Source organism: Labrus bergylta, chromosome 14 (assembly GCF_963930695.1).
Source record: "Labrus bergylta chromosome 14, fLabBer1.1, whole genome shotgun sequence".
NCBI lineage: Eukaryota > Metazoa > Chordata > Actinopteri > Labriformes > Labridae > Labrus > Labrus bergylta.
Genome location: NC_089208.1, coordinates 1,807,890 through 1,823,553, shown reverse-complemented (window position 1 = coordinate 1,823,553; position 15,664 = coordinate 1,807,890). Strand labels below are relative to the sequence as shown.

At 44.1% G+C, this 15,664-nt stretch overlaps 1 protein-coding gene across 1 annotated transcript; it reads left to right on the top strand.

Moving 5' to 3' along the window:
* Positions 1 to 342: 342 nt before the first annotated feature.
* rars1 (arginyl-tRNA synthetase 1) lies at positions 343 to 15,247 on the top strand (the record flags this gene model as incomplete). The annotated part of the gene is given in 16 exon segments (XM_065962892.1): positions 343 to 497; positions 6,083 to 6,217; positions 7,033 to 7,212; positions 7,394 to 7,502; positions 8,283 to 8,383; positions 8,483 to 8,604; positions 9,337 to 9,457; positions 10,542 to 10,671; positions 11,090 to 11,194; positions 12,049 to 12,084; positions 12,087 to 12,134; positions 12,137 to 12,157; positions 12,160 to 12,224; positions 12,704 to 12,813; positions 12,899 to 13,004; positions 15,075 to 15,247. Coding segments are annotated over 16 exon segments (1,607 nt in total), but the record flags the coding sequence as incomplete, so codon positions are not given.
* Positions 15,248 to 15,664: the final 417 nt, after the last annotated feature.

Sequence of the window (15,664 nt, the reverse complement as noted above, 5' to 3'; positions counted from 1 at the left end):
GGAGAGGGTCTGTGAGGGTAGAGGTTTAGAGTTTTTGACTTTCCTGTATTCTTTAAGTTTAATGATGGAGGATTTCACTATTTTTACACTATTTAGTGTCTTAATTGTTTTAGTGTCTTAATTTTTCTGTTTTATTTTGTTATATAATAAATAAGAATAAAAAGATGGATCACTGTGGAAGTTGTCTAACCAATAATGTACAAACGTCCGTAAATTTGTGATAACAAATAAAAACTTAGTTATTTTCCATCAAATCAGCAGGTGGCGCTGTTCACCGCCTGCTGCTGTTTTACGGTCCGCCGGCAGATACGAAGAAGAAGAAGTTGACGTTCCCTGCAGCGGAAGTACAATTACAAAGTGTCTGACTCCTTCCTGTCCTCAGTTTTGTGTCATCAGCCACGAGAATTCACATTCAGCCCACTCGAGAGTTTGTCTCCGGTGTTTTCAGAGAGATGGGAGACCCTTTAGCCGAGTACACAGCCCGACTGCAGCAGCAGGTAAGCGGCCGCTCTGTGGGCAAGCAAGCTAACGTTAGCTAGCAGGCTAACTATGACAACACGCCGGTGTGACGAGGCGCGCAGCCAAACCTCATTCAAAAAAGCGTCAATTCAATGAAATACTGCTCATAAGTGAAAACAAGAACATCCCAAAAGAAATGAAAGAATCTCTTTCGATTAGATGGACACTTTACTTAAATTCGGCTGAAACACATTTTGTCAAACTAAACGTATTTTAGTTTAAAATGTTAAATTAAGCTGTGATGTCATCTGTTCCAGTCAGATGGTGAAGGAGACGCAAAGCCAAACCCCAGAACCGTTTAATTTAATTCTTCTTAGGAGTAAAAATAAATCCACCACAGAATAAAATGTAAAATGTTCACAGAGAAGTGATAACTTTTAAATTCGTCTGAAACATCAAAAACTTTATTGTTTTATTGATTGTCCGAGTTTGTAATTTACTTCGTGTCACTTGTCCCAGGCACATTCCTCCACACAGGCGGTCAGCTGCTAACCCAGCACCAAACCTCGTTTAAGAAATATTACATTTAAACTGATCCTGCTCGTTATTAAAACAGAAACATCATAGAGGAAATCTAAAACTATCTGCACATTAGGTAAACACTATCCTCAAATTCGGCCTTAACCTGTTTTACAAAACGCCATTTATGTAAGATTACATTTCAGTTTCATCAGTTGTTTTCTATTGGTTATTTTCTATTGGTTGTTTTCTATTGGTTGTTCCAGACAAATTCCTACACACCTGTTTTCAGATGAGTGAGAGTCAAACCTCATTCAAGTAAGTGTCCATTTTTAGCGGATCCTGCTTAACATTAAAACAGAAACATCACGAATCTTACACTCAGCTGGATCCTCTCACACCAAACTCCACTCATTTTATTTAAAATTAAACTTTGGCTTTCTTGTTACTCTTATGTTCACATCTGAGAGGAGCAGGATGGGGTTTTAATTGGCTCTTACTGATTTTATTTGAGCTCTGAGTTTCACATGAACTATCAGTTTATTATTAAAAGAGCAGATATTTACATAAAGTCATGTTTTAATAACTTTATTCCCGTTTCTTCTGGTCACAAATCACTCACTACATATCTCACAAACGAGTCAAACACAGAAGTTAAAGAAACTTTATCATCCTGGTGTTTGGCGCCATCTAGTGGTGTTTAGAGAGGATTGCAGGCGGCTCCAGCTGATATAGACTAAAAACACATTTTAGTGTTTAGATGATTGTTTGAAGCTAATGATGATGATGGTTTTGTCTTTTTGTATTCCTCTTAAATTTTTGTTTCTATAAAAAGTTAAAAATACTGATTGAAGAATTTCCTGCAGCTTCATGTGACGGGTTTAAATTAAATCTCGAAACAAAACACTGAAACGATTAAATAATTTCATGTATGACAAAGAAAAGTAGAAAATCTTCACCTTCAAGAATCCAGATGTTGTCTGTGATTTTTTTCTAATTATGGATTAAAATTGGGCTGTTACATTGAAGGAATTGCTACCACTGTTTGTGCTTTCAGTTTCACTCTGACTCGCTCTAACTTAACCACCACCCTTATTGTTAGTGTTGTTCTTCCAGGAAACCCGTGTGGTTGGGGGCTTTCATAGAATCAGTTTGACAGCTCTGTGGCTGTGAAGTCTGTTTCGGGTAACTGGAAAGTTTATTCGATTCTGCATCGATACAAGACAGAACATAATTTATAAATCATCTTTTAAAGGACCAGAGGACACTTCACAAGGTGGAGGGAGCAGACTGAGACAGGTAACAAAGCATGGAGGGCCATGAAGAGTTCAGGGAGGCTGCGGAGAACAGACAGGGTTCAAGTGCTAAGATGTGGCATTGTGGATGTCTGAGGGGGGGGGGTGGTCCAGAGAATTGGGGGGGGGGACAGTTGTTCCAAATGTTCACTTAAAGATTTTTCCAGCCAAGTCCACTGCTTTTCTTTCACATCCAGGTGTTTTCAAAATAAACCTCAAAGTGTTTTATTTCTTTAGTAAGTGAAAGAAGCAGTTAAATCCTCGGGCTGTTCCTCAAACTCCTGATCCTAAAATCGAACCTCAAACCTCCTGTCATTGGTGGAACCGTTTGTGTCTTTGAGCAGCTTTTAAAAGAAACTGAAGATTTGATTTCTGTTAGCAGGTCGACTGCATGGTGTCGTTATCGTTGCTATAAAATCAATCATTCACTTTATTGAGTCTTTGATAAGAGTCTTATGAGGACACAACGAGGGGTTAATGTAGCCAGGAAGGGTGGCTGAGGGCTTCATCACCGACAGGAAGTGGAAGCTGATTGGTTGTTATGTCCCAGCTGAGCAGCAGATCTGCCCTTGCTGTACTAAAGACGAGAACTGAACCAGATGCCGTTAGAGTCTTCTGACTGAGACGCTGAGAGGTAACAAATCATCTTCATGATTATTAAACTGGTTTAATATTTAATATGTTTGAAAGAATCACAGTTACAGTTTAATGAAAAGTTTTTAGTTTTAACAGTTTTATGTGTTGTCAGATTTCACAATCGAGAGATTTTCAATGTAAAAGTGTCCTTAAAACAGAGAAAGACTTTACTTCCTGTTATGAGGATAAACGAGAACAATGAGCATAACGGTAATCTTTAGATTCATAATTTAAAAAAATCCTTTTTATTTATCAGCATCAAGAGGAAACAACTAAATGTTTTTCTCTGATCTGAAATATCAACAGTCAGCGAATCGTGACCTTCAAAGATCCGTAAACGCTGAATTTCTGTGTTTTTGGCATAAAAAAAAACCAACCTTAAATTGAGTTGATGATGACTCCTCTTTAGGACTAATAATTAACTAACTCTTTCAGTTGTTTTGCATTTAAAGGTAAATTATTAAATCCTTCTTTTGCTTTATGAAAGTTCAAGGACAAATGTGAAGTCTTGGTTTTGGGGACTTTCATTTCAGGGTCAGTTTGTAACTTTGCTCCTTGTTGCATCATGTTCACAGACTGAGCAGGAAGCTTTCTGTTTCATTCTTACTCGCACTAAATGTCATGTCAGAGTCTTTTGTTTAATCAGATAAGCTGTAAAGAATGAGGATTATCTTTATTGGCTCACTGATAAAAACAAAAAAAAAGTTAAGGACTCTTAACAGGAAACTCCCTTTTGAAACCTCAGTGGTGTTTAAACATTTCTTTGTGGAACTCATAAAGTCGACGGTAATGTTCTGTGTCAGCTCTGAGCTTTAGAAAAACATTTCCCATGATTTACAGACTTTGGGGAAATGTTGCCACAGAAAAAAAAACTTAACTTTTCTGCTTTAATCCCTTTCATCGTGAAACATTTACCGGTAATAAACATCTCTCTCTCTCTCTCTCTCTCTCTCTCTCTCTCTCTCTGTGTCTCTCTCTGTCTCTCTCTCTGCCTCTCTCTCTCTCTGTCTCTCTCTGTCTCTCTCTCTGTCTCTCTCTCTCTCTGTCTCTCTCTCTCTCTGTCTCTCTCTCTCTCTCTCTGCCTCTCTCTCTCTCTGTCTCTCTCTGTCTCTCTCTCTGTCTCTCTCTCTGTCTCTGTCTCTCTCTCTCTCTCTCTCTCTCTCTCTCTCACACACACCTTCCACAAGCCTTTGCTTGATAGTGTTTGTTGCTTAGATTAGTTTATAATAGTTATTTGTTTGATTAAGTTCATTGATTTTGGATTGATGTTGCTTTGTTTAAATAAATTCTGTTATAATTTAAGAGAGCAGTTGTTTGTGGTTACTGGTGTATTTGCATTGTGATATAAGCTGGGTGCGAAGGCTTTGTGTACGGATTTCACACCTTCAATTTATTAAATATAGTTATTCATTATTAATAATATTAGTAATTAAATAACTAATTTGAGACTGATTTGAGTGATATTTTGGTTATATTTACCTGATTACAGGTTGGTGCCTCAAAACGAGATTAAACATAGTTTAATGATATTTTATTTATATTATTAATAATTAAGTGTAATTATTAAAGAATATAACCAAAGTTGACTTGATATAACCCCAACACTTGTTATTTCTAGAACCCGACTGATATATCCAGTGACTATCAGTATCGGCTTCTTTATCTGAGATAAGCGCCGATGTAACCAGATTTTTTCACCAGTCATGTGGTTCAGGAAGTAAAAATCCCGTTCATTTTCTCCATAACAGATTTCTTAATTAGTCATGATGTCATAACCATCACAGGTAGACTGACCACGAGATTGGTTTATTCACGATATTGGGGAAAAGAACTACACTACCCACGTCCATAGAGTGTCACATCCACGTCTCTGATTTGTGGAGCTCGCTGTTACCATGGCAATGTTTCCCATAACTAATCACCGCTAGCATGCTATCTAATTATTTAGCTAACAGTAAAAGTGGTAATAACCTTTTTATGCTGCATTGAATGTAGTTTATATTTGATAACACAAACTTCAACATAGCACAGTTTCATTAACAGTATAAACACGACAACGACTTAAGTTACATTTAAGAAGAACAGGTATCATTCGCAATGCATTGTGGGATGTGTAGTTCATTGACTCCGGAAGAAGAATGATGTTCAGTCTTGTACCTTTACTTTTTTTTCTGTCTTTTAATGCAGTTTTTGCGCTGTATCAAATGTACTGTACTCACAAGTATTGGGTTAGATGGTTGTCATGGTTACTGGAAAATTTACTTAAGGAACCAGAGCTGCCGAAAAAGTGGGCGGTCCCTATTCAGCTCTATTATCTTCTAAGGGCTTGAGGTTGGCAGAATGCTTTTGTACACCATGTGTTTCAAAACAATACACTCAACGTTATTATAACGACGGCCTGACAGATACAGGATTTTTGGGGCTTGACTTCAGAGCTTCAGTCACATTTTTAACATCAAAGTGTTTCTCAATATTAGGTGTCTAGGACTTTTGTTGCTGTGGTATTCAAACAGGTATCGGTATTGTTTAGTTTGTAAAAGAATCATATAAAAGTTTAAGCTTCTGGCATTATGACATTGCTCCAACTAAAGCCGCTTTCTCTTTCTCTATATTTCTTTGGTAAATTGTCACCGTTAGGAGAATTAATTTTCACTTCCTTTTATTGCTGCATCTGGATTTACAGGCAGATATCACAAGGTTACTTTACACTACTGAAACTTCAAAATGGAAGAATTCTCAGACAGGTTGGAGAGCCTTTTCTTAAGGTTTCTTGGCAACCTTTAAATAGTTTTTTCTTGATTAACACCAGGGATAATTTAATTCAGATTCATAATTGCATATTTGTAAACTAAGTGAGGCACTTTGGGGCGTTTTGGTGAGCTTTGTGCCACAGCATTAGGTGTTAATATGTCGTCTGTGTTTTGTAACCCAAAAATCTTAAAGTTTCCTGAGGTGTACCCCAAGGCTCGATACTGGGTCCTCTTCTGTTAAAAAAAAATAAAAATCAGTTTTTGGGACGTTTTCAAAAGTTGTGTTGTTGTCAGCTGTGTGAACTTGATGTTAACTCAGTTCTTGGGGGTAAACAGGCAGACTGAAGCATCTAAAAGATTGCTGCCTAATGTGGTTATCAGAAGCAACAGTTACATTAAAATGTTTTGTTTTGACTTTTACAGGAGCAGGAAATCAAGAGTCTTTCTGCAGAGATCGAGAGTCTTAAAAACCCACAGAGCCAGAGTCCGTCTCCTCGCCTCGAAGAGCTGCGAGACGAAAACACCAAACTCAAATACCGCCTCAACATCCTGAAGAGGGTGAGTGACTGTAGAAAGTTCACAGAAGGAAACAATCCAAACAGGGCGGCAGAGAGAATGGGAGCCTCGTCGTCATCTTTTGTTATTGTTTTGATCGGGAGCTCCCTGGTGGTGGTGTTCACATACTGACCGTTTAATGCAAAAAGACACGCTGAATGCTTTCAGTTCAGTTTCAGTTTCAGATCAGATCTTAATTGTCCCTGGAAGGAAAACTTGATTTGCAGCAGTGGACACAAAAACACAACAGATAAACATACATAAGGACAGTGCAACACAACCTGATGAAATACAACCAAGAAGTTTCACTCGAATGGTATAAATAAATATAACGCAAGGAGCATTGCAACACACTCGCATGTTCATTTCTCAGAACTCAGATTTGTCACTTTAGCAGAAGTATTAAAAGCTTACTGCAGTTCCTACAGATCCCTGAATCATTGCAGCATGTGTCCTCAGACGACCTCTTCACTGGAACCGTCCTGGAGTGATGTTTGCTAATCATCTGCTCCAAAGTTCACCAACAAAGGAAGATGTAACTTTTAGCAAGTGATTGTACACGTCTTATAACTGTGAGATAGATTGAAGTGGAGATTTATGATTAAGAAAAAACAGAAATCAGGAACTTGTGAGAACAAATTAAAAAGTTTACACTGAAATAAAACTGCTACAGAATGACGCGGGTATGGAAGCATAACGCATTCATGACGTGATACCTCTTTTGCCAAAACACGTCAACAACAACAAACGTGATGTTTCCTTCAGTCGAGCGTCCTCTTCATGTGTCATCGTTAATCTGCTTTGTGTGTGTCCTGCAGGAAGGCAGCGCTCCCTGCAGTAAAGCCATGTTGAACATAAATCAGCGGCTCCTGGAGGTTTTCGGCGAGGCCATCCGGGCTTCCTGCCCCGAGCTGGACGACCCTCCACTGGCCGTGTCGCCCAACCAGCAGGCCAAGTTTGGAGATTACCAGTGCAACAGCGCCATGGCTCTGTCCCAGGTGAGAGCGCCACATGTTACATGAGAGTCAGCTGATCCTCCATGTGTCTACAGTTTAACTTTTGTATCGACCTGAACGTTCAAGTCAAAATGTTTTCCTGCCTGGACGTTCGTTTGTTCTGGAATAAAAAAAGTGTTGAATCAGATTTGAACTGAAACTGTGTGATGTGTTCGCTCTGCAGATCCTGAAGGCGAAGGGAATGAAAGTCAACCCGAGAGAGATCGCAGAGAAGATCATCCAGAACCTTCCAGCCAACGAGCTCATCCAAAAGACGGAGATCGCAGGACCAGGTAGAGACACAAACACCTGACCTGCGTCTCCAAACGAAGCACACACACACACACACACACACACACACACACACACACACACACACACACACACACACACACACACTCTTTAAGTTTCAACAAAGTTTAGATGGCGACGCAGCTTCTTCATACAAACTGAGCAAAGAGGCGGCTGGATGAGTTCTGAGTACTTGTGATAATAATAATAATAATAATAATACATTTTATTTATAAGCGCTTTTCAAAAACTCAAAGACACTTTAGTTAAAAACAGAAAGAACAGCACAGTAAGGACAGACTAAAAGACAACATTACACACAAATCATAAAGGTAAAACTACAGAAAACAGGAAATACATCACAATCATACATTAAAAGCTTGTTTGAAGAGGTGAGTTTTGATCAGTGATTTAAAAGTAGGAGGGTCGGTACAGTGTTGAATGTGTGTAGGGAGTGAGTTCCAGAGGGAGGGGGCAGCTATGGAGAAGGCCCTGTCCCCCTTGATGTCCATGGTCTTGGTGTTATGTTACAAAGACTCAGACATTACTCCATCATGAGCTCTGAGCAACATTAAGCAAAGTTACAGAGGAGAGAAAAAAACGTCTTTTTAAGAGGCATTCTCATCCAGAATCATGATGAACAGCCGTCTGCTGAAACTGCTCCGAAGCTGAAGGATGTGATGGGAGGGGACGGGATGGGGGGGGTGATATTTACCTAGAAGTACCTCCAGCGCTCGTCTGTATCCTCCCAGTGCTCTCACTTTCTGTCTTTGTGTCTTCAGGCTTCATCAACGTCCACCTGGAGAAGAAGTTTGTGTCCAAGCTGTTGAGCAACCTGCTGGTTAACGGCGTGCAGCCCCCCCCGCTGGACGCCAAGAAGAGGGTCCGTCACCATCACATGACACACAATGCTGCAACATTATTTAAAAATCAAACTTCTCAAACTTAAGCTGCAGCTCTCTTTTCTCTGTGTGGCGCTCAGGTGGTCGTGGACTTCTCGTCTCCAAACATCGCCAAAGAAATGCACGTGGGCCACCTCCGCTCCACCATCATCGGGGAGAGCATGTGCCGCCTCTTTGAGTTCCTGGGATACGACGTTCTCAGGTCGGTTCGATTTCCTGCTTTGCAACAAAACAAATGTCTGATGTTGTTTTCCTCTCGAGTCTTCAGTTTGTTTATTTTTAGTTCAGGATCAGAGTGGAGTAGAGTCCACCTGGTGTTCAGTGTCGGTATTACATTCAAATACAAATTCAATTCAATTTTTCAATTCAATTTATTTTGTATAGTGTCAACTCATAACAAGTGTTATCTCAGGACACTTTACAAAAATCAGGTTAAAGACCTTACTTATAAGACCCGGCCTATCCATCATGAGCACTTTTAGCAAAGCAGCAAAAGTTACAGTGGTAAGAAAAAACTGTCTCATTAAAAGGCAGAAATCTTCGGCCGGATCCCCGGCTCATGACGAAACAGCCTTCACAGGTCTAGACTGCGCCGGGGTTGGAAAGGGATAGGGGAGAGATGGGATAAGATGCAGGAAGAGGGATAGGGAGCGAGGGGGTGGGGGGAGGCAGACAACATCAACAATCCGGTGGTGGGGGGGGGGGGGTTGTTCTGGCAAATTCAGTGTTGTGTTAGTGCAAAGATCAATAAAAGACAAGATGAAGCAAACGGAACGCTCTGTGCACGTCAGCCGTGGCATCGTGGCGTTCTGTGCAGCAAGTCGACCGTGACCACGTGGCGTTCTGTGCAGCACGTCGACCGTGACCACATGGCGTTCTGTGCAGCACGTCGACCGTGACCACGTGGCGTTCTGATGGTTAAATGTCTCTGCAGGTTGAACCATGTGGGTGATTGGGGGACTCAGTTCGGGATGCTGATCGCTCACCTGCAGGATAAGTTTCCAGACTATCTAACGGTCTGCCCGCCCATCAGTGACCTTCAGGGATTCTACAAGGTCAGTAACCAGTCCACCGTCTTTTCCTCAACTCAACATTTCACGTTTCTGTTTTTCTCTCATGTTTGTAGTTTACTCGATTTTAAAGCTCCACCTGTGTGGAGGTCATCCCGTGAATCCTTTACATTTAGGATGAAAGAGAAGAAATCAGAATTTAGTTATTTTACACATTAATGGATTCAAAACGAACCAACATGGCGTCGTCTCCCCTCAGTAACTCCTGAACCTTCCTGAAAGTTCCCCACACATACACACATATCCAAGATGGCTGCCGTGTACTTTTTGAGAAAGAAAGTAATTCTGTGATGACAAATAATGTGTACACACACACACACACACACACACACACACACACACACACACACACACACACACACACACACACACACACACACACACACACACACACATCTAAGTGCAAACATTATCTGTTCTGCTGTCTTCTTCCTTCGTTTCTCTCTGAGCCTCATTAACTACATCATCCACCCTGCTGTTTGTTGTCCTCATTTATTTTCTTTTTGTGTGTAATTTCTCCTCTTCCTCCTCCTCCTCTCCCTCATCATCCTCCTCCTCCTCCTCTTCCTCCTCCTCTTCCTCCTCTCCCTCATCCTCTTCCTCTTCCTCCTCCTCTTCTTCCTCCTCCTCTTCCTCCTCCTCCTCCTCCTCTTCCTCCTCCTCTTCCTCCTCTCCCTCATCCTCTTCCTCCTCCTCCTCATCCTCTTATCCTCTTCCTCCTCTTCCGCTTCCTCCTCTTCTTCCTCCTCTCTCTCATCCTCCTCCTCCTCCTCTTCTTCCTCTTCTCTCTCATCCTCCTCCTCTTCCTCCTCCTCTTCTTCTTCCTCTTCCTCCTCTTCTTCCTCTTCCACCTGTTCTTCTTCCTCCTCCTCTTCCTCCTCCTCTTCTTCCTCCTCTTCTTCCTCTTCTCTCTCATCCTCCTCCTCCTCTTCTTCCTCCTCTTCTTCCTCCTCCTCCTCTTCTTCCACCTCTTCTTCTTCCTCCTCTTCTCTCTCATCCTCCTCTTCTTCCTCTTCTTCCTCCTGTTCTTCCTCCTCCTCCTCTTCTTCCTCCTCCTCTGTACCACCAGGAGTCAAAGAAGCGTTTTGATGAGGAGGAGGAGTTTAAGAAGCGGGCGTATCAGTGTGTCGTCCAGCTGCAGAGCAAAGAGCCGGACTTCATCAAAGCCTGGAACCTGATCTGTGATGTTTCCAGGAAAGGTAACCAGCTGATGTAATAATCCTTCAGGAACAGATGTTCCAGTTCACTTTGCAAACATGATGTCTGGATTTCTTTAGAGGACACAGACAGATCTGTTACATTAGACGATGAGCGACCCAAACAGCTGGAGGGGTATGATCATGTGTCTGAGTGTGAGAGCCGCTCTTAACAACAAACTGTGTGTGTGTGTGTGTGTGTGTGTGTGTGTGTGTGTGTGTGTGTGTGTGTGTGTGTGTGTGTGTGTGTGTGTGTGTGTGTGTGTGTGTGTGTGTGTGTGTGTGTGTGTGTGTGTGTGTGTGTGTGTGTGTGTGTGTGTGTGTGTGTGTGTGTGTGTGTGTGTGTGTGTGTGTGTGTGTGTGTGTGTGTGTGTGTGTGTGTGTGTGTGTGTGTGTGTGTGTGTGTGTGTGTGTGTGTCAGAGTTTCAGAGGGTGTACGACTGCCTGGACATCACCCTCACCGAGAGAGGAGAGTCCTTCTACCAGGACTTGATGAACGATGTGGTGAAGGAGTTTGACGAGAGAGGTCAGTGGTACAGCAGGTCAAAGGTCGCAGGACTCAGACTCTGTAGAGCTCAGCAGTTGGTCTGCTTCCTGTTGGGTTAGCGTGTGTTAGCTGGCAGTAAACGTACACACTACATCCTGTAGTGAGTGGGCGGAGCTTCTGCTTCTGGGGGGCCAGTAGTCCAGGAGGAGGCAAAGTGAAGACTTTATTAGAGCGACGTATTTCAGCTTGTGACCTTCATCAGGGTCATCCATGAATGGTCACTCTCCATGCAGCCTGATAATTGGCTCGACCCTGCGTTAGACTTATTTTAACAAGTCAAACTTCAACAACATCGCCGACGTCAGAGGATTTTAAAACTCTTTGAATTATGAGTCTGCAGTTCCTGAGTGTGACCACAAGAGGGCAATATTACCTCATCGTTTTCCTCTCCTACATCTTCTGTTGGAAATCTTTTATTCCCTCACTTCACTTTTTATTCATGCTCCATTTCTCCATTGTCTCCTCTTTTCTTTTTCTACCATTAAAACATTCCCTGATTACCCCCCCCTCTCTCTCTCTCTCTCCCCCTCTCTCCCCCCCCTCTCTCTCCCTCTCTCTCCCACCCCCCCCTCTCTCTCCCTCTCTCTCTCTCCCTCTCTCTCTCTCCCTCACTCTCTCACTCTCTCTCTCTCTCTCTCCCCCTCTCTCCCCCCCCCTCTCTCTCCCTCTCTCTCCCTCTCTCTCCCACCCCCCCCTCTCTCTCCCTCTCTCTCTCTCCCTCTCTCTCTCTCCCTCACTCTCTCACTCTCTCTCTCTCTCTCTCTCCTCCCTCCCCCCCCCCCCCCCCCCCCCTGTCTCTCTCTCTCTCTCTCTCTCTCTCTCCCCCTCCTCAGGCCTGAGTCAGATGGACGACGGCCGTAAAATCGTCTTCCCCCGGGTCAGTCCATCCCACTCACCATCGTCAAGTCGGACGGCGGTTACACTACGACACGTCCGACCTCGCTGCATCCGTCAGCGAATCTTTGACGAGAAAGCTGACATCATCATCTACGTCACAGACAGCGGACAGGTGAGGTTTAAGATGTTCACTGACCCACAAGTTTGTCTGAACCTCAGGAAGCAGAAAGAAGTCTCTGCCCCCTGGTGTTTAAAATGGGTACTGCAGTCTAAATTCTAAACATCATAGAGAGCTGTCCCCCCCCCCCCCCCCCTCTCTAGAGTGGATGCTCACTCAGGTCACCATGTGGTGGACTCTGAAGCTTCAGTGTTTATCCAGCTCTGCATGGGTCTGTAAACCTTTCTGTGTTCTAACCTCTCTCCATTTTTCAAAAGCATCTCCAATATTGATCCTAGTTTGAGCACGTTTCTGCTCGTGGAGCTTATTAGAAACATGCAGAGGCTTTTTAGGTCGGGTACAATCACTTCTATCTGAACCACTTCTCTTGACCGCTTCCATCGCTGCAACACCTGTTGACCTGATAACTGCTCTCATACCTGACAAACTGAGAGGCTTGATCTCACCTCATCTGTTTGTTTGTTTCTTTGAAGTCCACACACTTCCAGGTGGTGTTTGCTGCGGCTCAGATGATTGGTTGGTACGACCCCAAGGTGACCCGGGTGGAGCACGCAGGATTTGGAGTTGTGCTGGGAGAGGACAAGTATGTAGTTGGCCGCATGCAGTGTATTCTTCTGTTTCTGAGCTCCAGAGATTCATTGTGTTTCCTTCTCGTGTTTCCTTCGCAGGAAGAAGTTTAAGACTCGCTCTGGAGAAACGGTGAGGCTGATGGACCTGCTGGAGGAGGGGCTGAAGAGGTGCATGGACAAACTGAAAGAGAAGGAGCGAGACAAGGTGAGGAAGCGTGGACGCAGCACCGACCGGCTCAACGTTATATTGAGAATTTTTGCTTTCCTCATCGCTTTGGATAAAAGTGACAAATGATTCGTAAGATTGAACACAGGAGACAAACATGTTGTTGTGTTGTTGTTGTTGTTGAACATATTTGTATTTAATCGTCTGCTTCCTCCCTCTCGTTTCTCCTCTGAATATTTGCTTCAAGTCTTGAACTCAGCTAGAATCCTTTTCCGTCTTTCCTTCGCGTCCTGTGTTTGAAGGTTTGATAACGGCCGTTTAGTCCGAGGTTGTGTCCTCGCAGCTCGTTATTTCTCCTGGACGACGAGGCTGCTGATTTGACAGTAATGACCGCCTCTCTCTCCGGGAGCCGTTAATTCTTCTCCTCCCGCACGAAGCGAGCAAAACTCTGGATCCTTCTGATCACATCCAGAGACGACCACGTCCTCCCTCTCATCAGCTCTGCAGCGAGCCGCCTGCGTGTGCTCGCTCCATCGTCTCTCCTCCTCGTCGTCTGCAGCCACACAAACATTTCTATCTTTTATTTGTTTGTTTGTTTTGGATTCTGAGTGAAAGAGACGCCAAACTATTTGAGACTAAACATCAAAGTTATAAAACTCGACTGAAGCTGCTGGGAAAGTCTTTTAACTGAATGAACAAGCCACCAACAAAATATCAAAGAGAAATTCATCCCCCTGATCGGGAGCAGCTGATTGGACGTCGTGCCTCAGTGTTCACTTCAGGGGCAGCTTTAGTCTGGATCAAAGTGAAGTCCAGAGGAAACCGCCGTAATGTCACTAACGCTTTTCTGCGATTGAAAAGCGGTTTACTGCTGAGAGAAGACTCTGACACGTCTGACGTAACTCCTCCCCCTTCTCTCTCCTCGCGTTTGAAGTTTAGTGTCCGAGATGTTTTCTCAGACGTTTAGAGAAGATTTCAGTCATGTTGGCGTCCACAGAGAGCTTCATGTGTGCGCGTTATATCTCTGACTCGTTGCAGCAGAGCGCCTTCATCATGCTACCATCATCACGCCGCCATCATCACGCCGCCATCATCACACCGCCATCATCACGCCGCCATCATCACGCCGCCTCTGCAGCTCTCAGACTTGAATCTTTGTTTGTTAGTATTTTCCACCTTCTCACCTCTCCATCGTTCCAGCTCGTCTCTAAATCCTCTCTCTTCATGTGTTTGTTCTTCTTCTTCTTCTACTCGCAGCTTTGCGTCTAAATAAAAACAAGTTAAACCCCCGACCCGGCGCCGCCCTGGTTAACGTCGTCTGGAGCCTCCAGTTGAACTCTGATTTGAATGCGGAGCCGGTTTTGTGAGACGGTTGCCAGAACACTTTCCTGCAGACTCTTCTGGCTTTTCTCGTCTGGGTCGGCGCCCACGTCTACCATCTGCTAACCCTGCCTCATTAAAACAAACCCCGACCCCGGCCTCCACGCACCCCCGCCCCGCCTGCGAGTTCTGTTCTCCAGTTGTTCTGGATTCTGCTTCGGTTCTGTGTTTGTGTTTTTGAAGCTGAGCTCAACAGATTTCAGATTTGTGTCTCGAAATTTAATCAGCGGAACTCAAACCTCTTCTTAGGGCGCACTCACACGGCGCCCAGCTGTCCCGTACCGTGCTGAAGCATGACCCCCACCCCCAGTCCCCCTCCCCTGCACTCACACTGCTCCAGGCCACACAGGGTTTGAGCACGGTTACATCCGTACATACTTCAGCTGTGGCTCAGCGGTAGTTGGTCATCTCTCAACCTGAAGGTCGGGGGTTCAATCCCCAGCTCTGTCTCGTCATCTCTCGCTCTGATGTCATCTCCTGTCCCGTCCTAAATTCTTCGGTTCTAGCCTCTTTAACTCCGCCATCTTTGATAAGGCACCGTCATGTTACGACCCGTCCCTTTATCTGATGAGGTGTTGTGTTCAGTTTGGTTACCCTGTCATGTTGTGTCACATCCTCGCTCAGTCACTCTCTGCTCTCCCTACGATGACGTACAGCCAGCGGTAATAACGAGCTGATGACTCAGCAGAATATTTAACGAGGGATTAAGATGAACTGGTGTCTCTGCAGGTCCTGACCCCGGAGGAGCTGACTAAGGCCCAGAGGGCGGTCGCTTTCGGCTGCATCAAATACGCTGACCTCTCCCACAACCGCATCAACGACTACGTGTTCTCCTTCGACAAGATGCTGGACGACCGTGGCAACACGGCGGCGTACCTGCTCTACGCCTTCACCCGCATCAGGTGAGCAATCACACCGACGCTCACACTTGACACAGCTTCAGTTTTCCCACCAGATATTCCTCGTAGGCTCGGATCCATCCTCTGATATGTGGTCAGCAAAATCCTGCAGTTCCTGGAGTGTCCACTAGAGGCTGGCTGCAGAAGCACAGGAAGTCACATACACACCCATTCTAAAAAGCCTGTTTTTACAGCAGAGATGAACATGTTTACAGCCTGGTTCAAAAAAACAAATAGGTGTGATTAGCTCATGTCTGGATGGACACACACTGTACGGGGGATGAATGTTTTGATGACTCATCAGTTTTGATTTGATGAAGGATAAGAGTTCTCTGTACATGAAGACGGGGAGGGTTACCCGACTGATTCAAAAAAAAAAAAGGTCATGAGAGCTGTTTTAACGCCGTCCTCTTCCTGTAG